Below are 15,876 nucleotides of genomic sequence, written 5' to 3'. Positions count from 1 at the left end.
AACGTATCCAATGCATATGTGAATTCTGCAACTTATACTCGAAAAAATTCCAAATAACAATTCACCCAGTTGGCTCTCGAAGTAACTAACCAACTTGAAACAGAATAAAGAAAAGGTAGGATTGGAGTGTATGAACTGAGACAGTTGTTACCGCACCATTTCGTTCAGATGCTGTGGTTCTTATGTTTGCAATTCCCAAATCAAGCTAAACCATTACTCGATATACACTTGACTACAAACCTTCCTAACGGATTCTAACTGCTTGGGAACATTGCGGCCTGCACTTTCTCCGCAGGCAACTTGCTCCAATACACACATCAGATGCTCACACGAAAAAAGTTCAATTCTTATTAGGAGAACTATGCATGATGCATCATAAAACAGCACTAAGTGCATTACTATAGTCCTGCTTATATTACCAGGAAAATAAATTGGCACAGAAAAGTATCAGTAGCTCATTAACATTGTTCCTCTGGCGCACAAAGTTGCAAACCTTGAGCTACACTTCATGTCAAGTGTTCTATATTCTTTTAGATCTATTCACCTACGGACTGCAAAATGCATTAAAAAGGCTCAAGGACTACTAGTGTTAAATTAAAGCATTCTAAGCAAAGTTCCATTCAAGTTCCCTTCTTACGTGGGGCCCCAGCAAACACTGGCAGCCCTAAGAAATATTCAAGTACAGTAAAGACATCATACAACTTGAAAAAGTTTGCCCAAAATTTTAACCTCAAGGTGGATAATTTAAACAGCATCCACGAACAATAACATATAATTACGGTGTTTTGGGCAAAACCTACATATAGAAGGCCATGAAAAGAAAAAGAAAATGCTGATCAACATAGGTTCTAACCGGTGTTCTGCATTCCGGCAGCAATACCTTTCATGGTCAAAATGAGGGTGTCCTCCAAACCAGGTGCATACTCACTTGTAGGGTTTAGTTTCACAAGTTCATCAGCTGGTTTGCTTGATTCCATAATTTCCTTGGAGATGTGTGGCCGCACAGTCACATTGTAATTTGGATCTCTGATCCGTTTCAGCGTATATGCCTGGCAAACATTGAGGGTTGTGATGTATGAATCTCGCAACCGTAGTCTTTGTTTCAAGTATGGGTCTCCTTCAAGAAGATCCTTGTGTCCAGCAATCTGAAATACAAAAACAAATATGTAAATAAACAAAAATTGGAGAAATAAACAAAAATGGAGGAAAAAACAGAAAGAGATGATTTTCACCTCCTTCTTGAATTCATAATATGAAAATGGAAATGCACACAATGGAGATAAGATGTGAAAAAGTTAAGAAAAAGGTTTTTGCATGTAAATTGCAGACCAACAAATGCAAAGAGACTGTAGATCGAGCATATCAAATCATAACATAAGAAGGAAAATAAGGGATAGACCTAGGACAATGTGGGGGTGAATTAGTGGAGAAGGGTTCAGCAGTGCTAGGCCTTCCTAAAGACAACCTAAATATAGTAGAACAAAGAAAATTAATCATGCAGTTATCTCCAACTAGATTGGGATTAAGGTTAGTTGAGTTCAACTTTCCAAATATATTCATATGGAATTATGGATCTCATTATTCATCATGACAGAGTTGGACTTGGAGAATCAATCAGAACAAAACCAATGCGGTGTACGCTTGTTCTAGTGAATGTTGCATGTAGGAGTGGGCAGGGGTTGACCGAGCTTGACAAAATTTCAAGGCCTTGAGTTCAACATCAATGGTCTAATATCGAGCCTTGTCCTACTTAAAAATCTTTGGGCTCAGGCTTTCCAGATTTCTTTTCTGAACTTTTATATGGAAAGAATTATTTGAAATAATTTTTATATAGAAAAATATAAATAACATATTTTTTGGTACATCAGAATTTTTTTTTTCAAAAAAAAGAACCATCTGCTAAAGCTAACACTATTCATACCCATCTATTAAATAACATGTTATGTACCTTACATTATATTACAAAATAGACCATATGTCTAACATTTTTTCTATATCACATAATATTTTAAACATAAAGATATAGAATTTAAGTATAAATGATATACTTTTATACGTATTATATATTTTAGGCTGAGCTCAGGCTTAATATTCAGAGGCCTGGGCTCAAACCCTTAACTTTTCAAGCTTAAGCTTGGTGCCCACCCAGCCATCCCTAGCTCATAAAATGATGAAGTTCAGTAGAAACTAACCATCGAAGAAAAAAGTTTCACAATCTATTATGGACCTGACTATATGAAAACTATCAATAAATCAAGCATCGCATCAGTGATAGTAGCAAAACCTAGAAAAGAGAGAAAGCCTTCATTTTGGCATTTTCTTTTTCTAATTTCTGAAAGGAAAGGACTTATATATTGGAATCAACCAGGATTTGGACAAAAAATAATTAATGATTATTGCATCCTAGTGAACTTACCTGAAGTAGAAGGCGCTTGGTTTCCTCATAGTTGGTCCTTAACTTCTCACCAAATGCCCACAGCTCCTCAGAAACAAGGAGTTTGTCATTCAAGGCAGCTATCCCAGGGTCCCCCTTGGCAAACACCATTTCAACCAAATCAATGGTGACCCTAAAGAAAGGCCATTCATTATACATCTCTTGCAGCATATGGAGATTCTTAATGTCCTTTTGAATGACATGTTTAAATGCTGCTCCAAAGCCTAGCCATACTGGAAGATGGAATCTAGTTTGCGTCCACGCAAAGATCCATGGAATTGCACGGAGAGATTCAATACCCCCACTTGGCTTTCGCTTTGATGGACGGCTTCCAATGTTCATCCTACCATACTCCAACTCTGGTGTGGCCTACAATCAAATCATAAACAAAGAAGAGCATTATTCACTACTTACTTGTCAACTCAAAATAGCATCACTAGAACAACAGGATGAATGCTTTACTTACAAGGCGGAAATATTCAACAAATCGAGGTTCTTTGAAGACAATAGAGCGGTATTCCTCTGTCGCAACAACAGCCATTTCGTCCATCAGCTCACGCCATTCAGGTTTTGGGAAGACTGGGGGATGCATACCATGCTCTAGAGTGGCAGCTGTGAAACGTTGCAGTGTTCTAAAGCACAAGTGCTCCTCTCCAAATGATTGCTCAATAACTTCACCTTGAACAGTAACACGGAGTGATCCATGAATTGTTTCTGGTGGCTGAGACAATATAGCAAGATGAGTGGGACCACCTCCTCTTCCAACAGTCCCGCCACGACCATGGAACATTGTAAGCTTCACACCAAATTGTTTAGCCACCTTTATAAGCTCCTCTTGAGCCTTATATAACTGCCAGGCCGCAGAGAGTCTTCCAGCATCTTTACCAGAATCTGAGTAACCAATCATGACTTCTTGCTTTCCATTAACGCGGTTTCTGTACCAATCTACTGAAAAGAGCCGAGCCAATGCAGCAGGAGCAGCCTCCAGATCTGCGAGCTTCTCAAACAGAGGAACCACTCTCAATGGCTGCTTCACATGGCATTCACGTTGCAGGAGCTCAACGGCAAGCACATCTGATGGTGCAGTTGCCATAGAAATGATGTATGCACCAAAGCTATCTGCAGGGAGTTCTGCTATTACATGTAAAGTGTCCAACACATCAGCAATTTCCTCAGTTTTTGGAAGATCAGGCCCAAACAGTGGGCGCTTTCCACTGAGTTCAGATAAAAGCCACTCTTGTCGGCGTTCTTCAGACCACTCCCGATAGGAACCAATTTCCAAGTGCTTGGTGATGGCATCTATGACATCAGTGTGACGGTCTGATTCTTGCCTAATGTCAAGCCTCACCAGTGAAAGTCCGAAGGTGGAAACTTGCCTCAAGAAATCAAGGAGGCTTCCATCAGCAATTGGCCGGTCACCACAAAAGCAGAGTGATCTATAACACAGTTCAAGAGGTTCCAAGAACTGCACGAAATAGAAAACCCAATCAGTTCCATATCTTAGTGACATAACAACAGGCAATTCAATGGTTCTTGTTATGTCTCAGTGATGCACTCTAGCATGTTCTCACAACAAAATCAATAGGCACCTCTTAATGGTCATGCTACCCATGCAAGAAGTTAAATAATTTAAACTGAAAACTCAGCAAGAAAACAGAAATTTAACCCCAAAAAAAAAAAAAACTGAGGTTGGCCTCATGGCCTTCACATGAGCTATTGATAGCCCTGACATTGAATTGTCAAAAGATCCATGTTGAATTCAGGAAAAATCCATTCATTGACCACGCTAATGGTAGCCCAAAAATATTATCATATACCACTGCAAAAATAAATTTCAAAATAAGAACTACTATATACCTGCTCAACATTAGTGAAAGTTCCCTCCTCTGGGATATCCGAAATCCCATGGGATAGTAATTGACGAGATCGCTCACGTGTCTGATACAGCTTATCCCTCAAGTCACCAAGAATCACACGATAGGGTTCACTTGGGGGGATTTGTTTCCAAAACTCTGCACCACGAATAAAGAAAATGGCAATCACATCGATAAATTATAACAACTACATGGTAAAGTGACTTCCTCAGGAGTCGGGAACTTAAGAGTAATACATGTAAAAATATCAAGGAAACCACACCCTAATATATAGATGGTTACATTGTGTAGCTTAGGCATATTTAGGTAGATTAAAATCTTTGAGGCAAGTTAAATGTGATTTCCATTTATTTTTCCAAAATTAGGAGAAAAAAAAGTATATCCATGAAGAAAAAGTACATTTATGACCTATCTTATTTAAAAGTGAAATACACATCAAAAACATTTTGAAAAACAAATTACATCCCTCTAGGGGGAAAAAGAAGAAGAAGAAGAAGAAGTAAAGAAGAGAAAAATATCAAAATAAGAACTGGTTCTTTCCAATTTACCTATGTAATGTTTTGCATCTCTCTTTGAGGATCTGTGGAGTTCATCTGCACGAACGCGAAGTTCATCACTGCATCGCCACATGGACAACTACCATAAAAAACAGAGTAGAAAATTAGCCCAACAATAATGACAAAAATGCAAAAAGGTGAAATGAACAAAAGGAAACTTCATAAATAATTAATATCCCAAAGCTTAAACAGAAATCAAGTACCTCAAACATAAGATCCTCAATCTGGGAATAGTATAGATTAGCTGCCATCATTCTAGCCAATAAGCAAACATCCCTCGTGACCTCAGGAGTAACCCTTGGATTACCTGCATCTCAGATCAAGAAAATGAGAAGCACAGTGGGGAAAGAATTTTTAACCACTTAAAAGTCATATGTTGATGCATAAAAAAAAAAATGGAAAAACTCTTTCATCATCAGAGAGAGATCACACCATCACGATCACCACCCATCCAAGAAGAAAATTGAATAAGAGGAGCATTGTAGGGAACTCTTTCATCAATCCCTATGTTCTTCAAAGCCGTGTCAACACGACGCAAGAACCTTGGGACACCCTTCCAGATTGTCTCATGGAAATAACTCATTCCTGCCCTCATCTCGTCTTGGGGAGTTGGAGGGGTCCTTCGAATCTCATCTGTCCGAAATGCAGCTTGAATCTGAAGAAAAGAAGAGATGGAAAATGAGAAAATAACCCAACATTCTATTGGTTGAAGCAAGTTTTAAAATGTGCACATTCATATTTTCTTTAGATAAATCTAAACAAACTTTGATGCAATAAAGAAAGAAATTTGTAGGTGACATTTACCTCACGCTGTAAAGCCTCATCAAGCTCCTGCTTATCATCTGGAGTAATGTCTTTGGCATATAATTGTGCCAAACAATTACGTATCCTGAACAGTGAGAACAAGCAAAACAAGACACTATGAATACCCAGATGCTAGTGTAAACTTTTTTATGATAAGCAAGAATATTTTAATGATGAAGAGTAAATGCAATCTTAAATATGGTGGCTACAAAGAAATAATCAAAATGGAGGAGAACAGGACCACAAAAATATCAAAACAAAACCATCGGAATTCCATTACAAACCTTGCGTGCTTTTGAAGCAAAGATCTACGGACTGATTGAGTAGGATGAGCAGTCAAGACAAGATCTACAGTCTGATTCTTCAGTGCATCAAAAACTTCTTCAGGAGACTTCTTCAGCTCAACAACAAGCCTCTTGAGAGTTTCTTCAATGTCTGATTCAGTGATTGCAGAGTTCTCATCAGCAAAATCTCCCTTTTTTAACTTGTTCCGTCGCCTATATGCAATTTGAACCTCTTCGGCTAAGTTAGCCAAGTTAAGCATGTGTGAGAAAGACTTGGCAATAACAATTGAATCCCCAGGATCCAAACTGGTCAAGACCTTTCCAAGCTCCTCAAGTTTCCGGCAATCATGCTTCCCTTCATACTCGGCAGAAAGCTCATAGCATTCTTGAACCTAAACAAATTATATATTGACAAATATGCAGAAATCATTATCATTTCTCATACAGGAAAACCAGCAAAACTTATGCACAAGTATTTCTATGTCAGGGAGACGATGTAGGATCATGACCAGTACATCCCTCGATCTCTCCAATGTGAAAGCTAAATCATTCAAAACAGGAAGAAGAACATAAAAAAGCAGATCTTCAATCCAAACCTACCAAAATGACAAGATATCTCAAATTTAAAATTAATTCAAAAGAACACCCTCACTAGTCAGTGACTACACAAAGTGGTATAGCGTAAAATATTTTAGATTGCGATGGTTTTTAGTGATCCTCCCAGTGAATGATGTCTCCAAGTAACAAAATTGTGATCTGGGTATCACTTCAACCAACAAATCCATTAATATTAAGTCCCCTAAACAACAAAAATTCAAATCATATTGGATCGAATCTTCAATTCATACCAAAAAGAAAATCCATTTAGAACTTTTCATTCCTAATCAACTGTTAATTAAACTTTTAGTTCAAGGCAACAAACATATATAAGCTCAGATTTATTCTCAGTGATTAGTGATCGAAATCAGATATAAAGAAGGGCTCAAACTCAGGAATTTTACCGTTTCCTTGAGATCCTCTCCATGCAAATCTTGAAGAATATCAAGGAACCGATCCAAAAGCAGAGCATCATACTCCACCAATTTGTCATCTTCACTCACTTTTGCAGGAACCAAAAGCCTAAGGTGTGCATCAATCGATGCCAGCTTCTCAAGATTCCGAGGTTGCATTGCTCAGCACCTTTTAGCTTCTCTCTGTGTGAATCACGCACACGAAAAGAGGATTAAAATCGAAACAAAATAAACCAAAAAAATAAAGAAAAATAAAAGAAACCCACAAAAAAAGAGACCGCAAAAATCACGGATTGGTTCAAATAGTAACAAAATCTGATCATGACCCAACTAAAATTAGGCCTGTAAAACGAGGTTTCCATGCAAAAAAAGACACGTGTAGAGAGCATAAAATGTAGTCCCATAAAACCAGTGAAAAATGAATGAACATAAAAACCGACGAAACTGAGTGTATCTGCTGACATAGAAAGTGATGATCTAAGAAGACACCCAGATGGAGATAAAGGGGCAGATATACGGATAACGGAATACCTGAATCTGGACAAGTGAGATTTGATAGTGCAGCGAAGTGGAGAGAAGAACAGAGAGAGAGGGAGGATGAGGTTGGGATAGGAAAGAGAAGAGCTTACACAATAAATAGACGAGGAGAAGCTGAATTTAATACAGAAGGAAGACAATCTCTCCACTTTACAAGCTTCACAATGTATGTGTTTGGTTTAGCTTAGCAACTGTTTGGTAAAATTTAATTAAAATATATTGAAAAATAATTTAATTTATTAAAATATATTGAAAAATAATTTAATTTATTAAAATAATTGAAAAGATAGGTAACTGCCTATTATAATTATTAAGATTATGATAATATTAATATTTTTGAAAGTTATTAGAATAATATAATTTTTTTTTGAAATAAATAAATAAATTTTAAGAAATGAATACTTATTTTTTATTTATTTTAATAATTTTTTTAACTTATATATTAAATTAAACAGTAATTTATTATCAATTTATAATTTAAATCAAACCCTTTTTAGCATTTTATTATGTCAAATATAAAAATTTCTCTAATTTTACTTTTTTCTCTTTTTTTTTATAGTGAGTTCTTAATTTTCTTTTAGGATTAATAAAAAATCCTTGGAATTTTTACATAATACAATTTAATTTTAGAGTTAATGATTATTTAATCTCTTAATTATCTTAAATTTAATGATTTAGTTTTCATTTTTTAAAAACAAACAGTTCAGTCTCTTATATTTAAGAAAAATACATATATAAACAAAAATATATGATAGAATTAAAATTTAGAAATTAATTAATGTGTTTTTTAAAATATAAAAATTTAATCATTAATTTTGCTATAATATAAAAATTAAATAGTAATTTTTAATTTTATTACTTTTACATATTTTTATTTATAATATTATAAAAACTAAAATTATTACCTTCAAAATAACATATATTAAATTACATTTTAAGTTTTCTTGAAGAAATCAAATCAATATGTTGAGATAAGCACTACTTTGTTGGATTTTAAAATTAATTTATAATTTTTAAAAAGAAATAAAAAAAACAACTAAATTAAAATTAGATATCAAAATAAAACATTTTCTTATTAATTTATTTATACCGCATATTATTTATTTTTTACCCTTAAATTTTTAAATGAGTAAAATATAAAAATTTATATTTTATAAAGAATAATTCTTGTCAGTTATTATTTTAATTTAAATTATATTAAAAATACATGAATATAATTTTTTTATCAATTGGGTATTTGCATAACGTGATGAAGATAAAAAAAATTTTATTTTAGAGTAATTACAAAATAAATTTAAGAGGACAATATTTTATTACCACAATTAAAAAAATAACTTATATATTTTGAACCTTATTATTCTAAAATTAATAATTTTAATCTCAGTATTTACTAATAACATAATATTTTATTACTTAATTATTATAATTTTTTATAATAAATTAGAGAATAAATAATTTATTTTTTATAAAAAAAAAATAAATACACAAGGAATGGTCACGCTGAGTCAAAGCCCTTTGAACATGAAGACTTTTCCGTCGATCTCGCAATTAAGCGAAATTTGTAGTGACAACGGCATGTATAAAACGACATCCAGACGCACTCTCTCTTCTTTGTTAGTACCTATCTGTCTGGTGGAGAGAGACTGAGAAGCTTTGACCATTCTCCTGTTTTACCGTTTTGGTTCAGTCGCTTCCCTCCTCGTTTATTCCGTTTCTTTAGACGGTCAATCGTAACAGAATATGCTCAAGGAAAATGCTTTCTTAGTTAGGACAAATTATTTTATCATTTTAATAAATTTATAAATTAATTGTTGCGATTAAAATTATAGCTATTAATTTTAATAAAAAATATAATTTTTAATTTTTAATTGAATTAAATTTAATCGATCTAAGTTTGACACAGTGATGAAATCGTCTTTGAATATATAATTTAGTTGACTCATTATTTTTAAAAATAAAATAAAATAAAATAAAATAAAAATAAAATAATGGAGTCATGTCATGAGGCTTGCCCTGCCTCTGCATGTCTCAACCTTCAAAAATTTTTAAACTAACGGATAAAATATTTATGCTAAATATAATATTTTAATTTTTTTTTTCACTAAATTAACTTTTAAAATAATATTAGACTATTATTTCTTATATATAAAATTAGAGTCTATTATATTTTAATATTAAATTATTATACTATGTATGAGATTTAGATAATATCTTTTCTTTTTAAGTTAATTTTTAATGTGAAGTTGGGTTAAATTATTTTAAAAAAATAATGAATTGAAAAAATATTATTATAACATTCTCAACCTTTTTATCTCCATAAGTTATCTATGCATTGGAGTCATCGCAATATAAGTAGAAGAGCTTATTGCCGAGGCCTCCTTATCACCTTTCTAAGTTTTTACCATTGGGCATACGCAAAATAAATAAAAAAAAAAAATTTAATTTGAAGTTATGAAAAACGAGACAATAATGAATTAAATTAATCATATGTTCAATTAATATTCATAAAATTTATTAAAAAAAGGTTAATAAATTTGACTCATTTATTTATTATTTTTAAGGAATATATATATATATACCAAAAGAAGAGAGAATATCCTAGTTTGAAAATCATGGATAAATTAAGATTGGAGATTTGAAAAAACACCAAATTCCACATGAATCATGCATGTTATTAAGGATTTAGGAGTCAACATTTCCAAACATTGTGTTAAATTTGATGACTTATTATGAGGGACAACCTACCACTTTTGAGTCTATGACTTGCAATTGTCAAGGTAGGTAATTGAACTTGTTGAACTACTAGCATGGCTTTTCATTTGTCTTTGTCATGATCTAGCATATTCCATTTGGGTTTTCAAGATATGCAACTAAATACTAATTTTCATTATTATTATTATTATTATTAAATAAAGAAAAATGTATGGGATAAATTATAATTAATAAAAAAAAGAAAATAGATAGAAGATACCAACTATTCTCTACAAGTCTCGTGCTATAACAATAATGCTGAGCATTTCATTGGGTTGACTTCGTATAATAATTTGAGCGTGATATTAAAAGAAAATTTGTTGAAGTTATCAAATAAGTGCCTATATAAATTATTTTATTGTATCCTTTTGACTGTGAGTGATAAGCTATATGAATTATTGACAGGCTTGTTTAATTATAACCATTTTTTTTTTCACTCAATTTTAATTTCACTTACCAGTCCAATGTTTGATTTGCCATTTTCATTGGTCAAAATGCTTCTGCTGGAAAGTGTTTTTGTTTGATTTTAATAAAGTAATTTTGAAATAAAGTGATGACTTGCAGATCAGCTTATATGGGGGCAAAAATCACGTGGGGCGTCGTGTTGATGTCGGCTTGGCCGTGGGCGTTGTAGAAAGTTTTTTTTAGAAAATTCCGAATTTTCTATTGGGTCAAGACGAATACAATTAATGTTAAATCTTGTTGAATGCTATTTGAATACTTACACAATGAGAAATTTTAATAAAAATTAATAATAATAATAATAATATCATATTTGGGGTTTAAAGCTGAGCTTTCCTGGATTGGTGCAACGTATATCTCATGCCAACAAATAAAAGAGCCCTTGCAATTATAATAAAAAGGATAATTAACAAATTTTTTTTTTTAAATTTACTCTAATTCTTGAGTTCTGAAATCAGATTAATTTCTCTTCAATTTAAAACTTTAATTTCACTTCAATTAGATTATAGAAAAACTTTATTTTTTTTAATTTCTAAAATATATTGTACGACAAATCTCAGAGATTTACCGCAATGCTTGTTGATCTCGTAATAAAATTGTGGATACGATGATTGGACCTAATGGTGTGAAAGATGGCTTCTGAATTATGAATTATGAGAGCCAATACCTTGCGATGTCTTGTTTATAGTACAGAAATTGATGGCTTGATTTTTCTTTTGTTTTTAAATAATGTTAGGCTCTAAGTCATTGTCATGGGCAAATTATTGTATACTAACTCGCCTTCACTTAAAAAAAAAGGTAATATATATATATATATATATATCATTCTCAATATATTTTACTAGATTACAATATAATTAAAATCACCAGAAGGAATTCAACTAGTTCGGATTAAAGGAAAACAAGGGAAGAGAAAAAATTATAAAAGAAAATACAAATATTTTTTCCATCTTGTTTGGAATGATGAAAATTTGAGAAAAAATAAAAAAGGTGAAAAATAATATTCATTTTCTCTCTATTTTAAAAAGAGGGTGAGTAAAAAATAAATAAAATATTATTTTATACTTATAATTATTTATTTTAATTTCAAATAAAAGGGTAAAATATATATTTACCATTTAAAAAGCTACTTCCCTCTCTTGTTTTCTCTCTTTTATTATTATTTTTTTTTTCTCTTTAACAAAATTCTCAATCATAGGCTACTTTCCTCTCTTGTTTTCCTCCCAGATATCCAAACAAAAAAAGGAAGATAACTTTTCTATCGCTTTTATTTTTCCTCTTTTATTTTCTTTCCTCTTTAACAAAGCTTTCAAACTACTTTCCTCTCTTGTTTTCCTTCCTGATATCCAAACAAAAAGAGAAAGATAACTTTTCCATCGCTTTTATTTCCTTTCCTCTTTAACAAAGTTCCCAAACATAGGCTAGGTGTTAGCCTAACCAAAATTTCACACATTTTATGCAAAGATTGTTGCTAAGACTATAGTTGAAACATTACAACTCAGCACAAAGAAAAACCAATCAAATATAATTTTATGACTATTTTTGACATCATTATTGGAGGTAAGACTATCCCATTCTGTAGGCCACCGTGGAAAAACAAAGACAATAATAATGATTGAAAAAGAAAATCTTTATGATCTTATCCTATTTTCATCCATAAAAAAGAGAGAATTAATTTATCAGCTCCCCCCCTCCCCCAAAAAAAAGGTATGGTATTCAAGAAAACAATGCAGCAAGATAATAATTGTATTTGCAAAATTCAAGGAACAGAAGACATTGATATAAAGAGAGTGTTAAATTTACTTCAAATGAGTTGTTCATTCATAAACTCTGTCTAAGTAGTTTGTGCTTAGCCGGTTCCAAGCCCGTATAAAGGAGGAAGGTTACGGTAGGTAACAAACAGCGTAAAATTTCGTCACACCTCATAATATGAATTCTTATGATATAAACGTTGGAGCGTCCTCTACTTACAACACATTACATCGAAGCTCGGGTGTAGTGAGAAATATGCAAAGGTGTAAAACGTTCATAAAAAATGATGCGCCATGCCAGCGCCCGAGTGTGGTGTGAAACGAGTAAGGGTTCACACATCATGAACGGATGTGGATAAAGAAGTTAGCCCATAGGACAGATAGTAGAATAAATAATAGAACAGAACACAAGATAGACATAGAGAACAATAGAAGGTATCATAGAAGGAGATCAATTAGGAAGGAACAGGATAACAGGAGAATCAGAGTTGATACTTAAAATGTTGAATCACTTATAGGAAAATTAATGGAGCTTGTGGATACCTTGAAAAGGAAAATGGTGAATATTGCTTGCATTCAGGAGACTAAATGGATAGGAGAGAAAAGCAAGAAAGTGGATAATTTAGGATATAAATTGTAGTTTACCGGAAATGATAGGAACAAGAACGGAGTGGGCATAATCATAGACAGGACAATGAAAAATACCGTAATAGCTGTGAAAAGAGTATGAGATAGAATTATAGTAATAAAGCTAGTACTAGAAGTAGAAACAATAAATGTAGTTAGTGCTTATACTCCACAAATAGAACTAGGTAGTGAGAGTAAACAAAGATTTTGGGAAGATATCGATGATCTAATGCAAAGCATACCAAATGAAAAGAGTGTTTTTATCGGTGGAGATTTGAATGGACATGTAGAAAGTGATAGGCAAGGTTATGAGAATGTTTATGAAGGTTTTGGTTTTAGAAGCCAAAATAAGGAGGGGAAAAGCATCTTAAATTTTGCTATGGCGTACGACCTAATACTAGCAAATACCTACTTTATAAAAAGGGAGTCATATTAGTAACTTTCAAAAGTGGGAAACATAGAAGTCAAATTGACTTTCTCTTAACCAAGAAGACAAATAGAGCTCTATGCAAGGATTGCAAGGTCGTTCCGGGATAGATTTTAACAAGTTAACATCGATTAGTGGTCTTAAATGTCAAGTTTAGGAATAATTCAAGTAATGCTAGAAGAAATATTGTAGCTCGAACAAAGTAGTGGAAGTTCAAAGGAGTAAAGCAAGTGAAGTTCAAGAGCTTCTCGAGTCCGAAGTATGGAAGCTGGATGTGGAGGCCAATAGCATGTGGATACAGATGGCATCAAAAATTAAAGAAGCAGCTACAAAAGTACTTGGAGAGTCTAGAGAACATGGACCGCCCTCAAAAGAGAGATAGTTGTGGAATGAGGAAGTACAAAAGGTAGTGAAGAGAGAGAATGGTATAAGAAATTACCTAAGTGTGATAATAATGAGGAGTGTGAATAGTACAAGATAGCAAAGAAAGAGACAAGAAAGACAGTTAGTCAAGCAAAAACGCAGGCATTTAAAAAGTTATTTGAGAAACTTGAAACTAAAGAAGGGGAGAAAGATATTTATAGATTAGCGAGGAAGGGAGAAAAGAAATGTCAAGGTCTCAATCAAGTTAAATCATTAAGAATAAAGGAGGAAAAATATTGGTGAAAGATGAAAACATTAAAGAAACATAAAGAAATTATTTTGATGATCTCTTTAATAATAGTCAAAATAGTAATAGCGTGAATATAGACTATAAAGCAATAGACAAGAATGTGAATTATACTAGAATGATTAAATCTTCAGAAGCAAAGGAAGACTTAAGAGAATAAAAGTTGGTAAAACTTGTGGACCTGATGGAATACCAATTGAAGTGTGAAAGTGTTGGGAGATTTGGGAGTGACATGGTTAACTAAATTGTTTAATAAGATTCTAAACTCAGAGAAAATGCCTGATAAATGGAGGAAGAGTATTTTAGTACCTATTTTTAAAAATAAGGGATACATACAGAGTTACTCAAATTATAGAGAAATTAAACGCAAGAGTCATACTATGAAGTTGTAGGAGAGAGTTGTGAAACATCAATTACGTCATGACACTTCTATCTCTCCTAATCAATTTGAATTCATGCCTGGTCGTTCAACTATGAAAACGATCTTTCTCATTAGAAGTTTGATTGAGAAATGTAAAGATGTGAAAAAAGATCTACATATGATTTTTATTGATTTGTAGAAAGTTTATTATAGTATTCCAAGAGATGTCTTATGGAGAGTGTTAAAACAAAAGAGAGTATCTATTAGGTACATACAAGTGTTGAAAGATATGTATGAAGTAGCAACTACTATTGTGCGCACAGTGGGAAAGGATACAAGAGATTTTTCTATCTCAATTGGATTATACCAATGTTTAGCTGTAAGCCCTTACATTTTTTACATTAGTTCTAGATGAATTGACGAAACATATACAAAAGAGTATCCCTTGGTGCATGATGTTTACGGATGATATGGTTCTGATAGATAAGACGCGAGAAGGAGTCAATCGAAAGCTAGAGCTTTGGAGACGTACTCTAGAGTCAAAGGGCTTTAAGTTAAGTAGAACGAAGACAGAATACATATATTGCAAGTTCAGTGAAACTTGAACTTGTGATAGAAAAGGAGTTAATTTGGATGGAGTGGTATTGCCCCAAGGTAATCACTTTAAATATCTTGGCTCAATCTTTCAAGTAGATGGGGGATGTGAAGAGGATATTAGCCATAGGATTAAAGGCGGATGATTGAAGTGGAGACATGCCACAAGAGTTTTATGTGATCACAAGATTCTCAATAAGTTGAAAGGAAAATTTTACCGCACAGCCATACGAACGACCATATTATATGGTAGTGAGTGTTGGGCAATGAAGGAGTCATATGTGTCTAAAATAAGAGTTGCGGAGATGAGAATGTTAAGGTAGATGAGTGGCCATACTAGACTAGATAAAGTCCGTAATTGGAGTATTAGAGAAAAGGTAGGAGTTGTGCTAATTGAGGATAAGTTGAGAGAAGGGAGATTGAAGTAGTTTGGTCATATGAAGTGTAGACATATGGAGGCTCTAGTTAGACAAGTAGAGCATGTTGGGTAAGAGAATAGAAATAAAAGAAGAGATAAACCTAAACTGACTTGGAGAAGAGTAGTACAACATGAACTAAAAATATTACACATTTTTTAGGATTTAACCCAAAATCGTTTAAAGTAGAGAAAGAGAATCCATATAGCCGACCCCAATAAATTTTTGAAATAAAGATTTAATTGAGTTGAGCTGAGTTGAGTTAGTTGTCCATTCATTACAGTATAAATTGAGAACCAATTTCAACAGTTGCACGA

The 15,876-nt window shown here is 32.9% G+C and overlaps 1 protein-coding gene across 4 annotated transcripts; it reads right to left on the bottom strand.

The window, feature by feature from the left end:
• Positions 1 to 589: 589 nt before the first annotated feature.
• On the bottom strand, positions 590 to 7,665 carry LOC110670314 (phosphoenolpyruvate carboxylase, housekeeping isozyme). 4 transcript variants are annotated; one of them, XM_021832318.2, is made up of 11 exons: positions 7,495 to 7,665; positions 6,955 to 7,146; positions 5,954 to 6,345; positions 5,670 to 5,754; positions 5,298 to 5,520; positions 5,069 to 5,172; positions 4,857 to 4,944; positions 4,292 to 4,446; positions 2,901 to 3,899; positions 2,417 to 2,803; positions 590 to 1,145 (listed from the first exon to the last, which is right to left on the bottom strand). In XM_021832318.2, the coding sequence occupies exons 2-11, from the start codon at positions 7,120 to 7,122 to the stop codon at positions 849 to 851; spliced, it is 2,898 nt and encodes a 965-aa protein (XP_021688010.2). In that variant the 5' UTR covers positions 7,123 to 7,146; positions 7,495 to 7,665; the 3' UTR covers positions 590 to 848. The 4 variants fall into 4 exon arrangements, with proteins under 4 accessions (XP_021688010.2, XP_057991905.1, XP_057991906.1 ...); XM_058135922.1 differs by having other exon boundaries at positions 7,593 to 7,610; XM_058135923.1 differs by lacking the exon at positions 7,495 to 7,665 and adding an exon at positions 7,426 to 7,442.
• Positions 7,666 to 15,876: the final 8,211 nt, after the last annotated feature.

The sequence above is a fragment of the Hevea brasiliensis genome, chromosome 15 (assembly GCF_030052815.1).
Source record: "Hevea brasiliensis isolate MT/VB/25A 57/8 chromosome 15, ASM3005281v1, whole genome shotgun sequence".
NCBI classification, from domain to species: domain Eukaryota; kingdom Viridiplantae; phylum Streptophyta; class Magnoliopsida; order Malpighiales; family Euphorbiaceae; genus Hevea; species Hevea brasiliensis.
Note: the sequence above shows the minus strand (reverse complement) of the source record. Positions and strands in the feature narration are given on the sequence as shown.

Bases quoted from the DNA above. Each gene is read 5' to 3' on its own strand.
- LOC110670314 (XM_021832318.2), bottom strand. From the start codon at position 7,122: ATGCAACCTCGGAATCTTGAGAAGCTGGCATCGATTGATGCACACCTT. The intron at 4,447-4,856 runs GTAAATTGGAAA...TTCGTGGTGCAG, and splicing joins AGATGCAAAACATTACATAG to AGTTTTGGAAACAAATCCCC. The intron at 3,900-4,291 runs GTATATAGTAGT...TATTTCGTGCAG, and splicing joins CTTTCACTAATGTTGAGCAG to TTCTTGGAACCTCTTGAACT.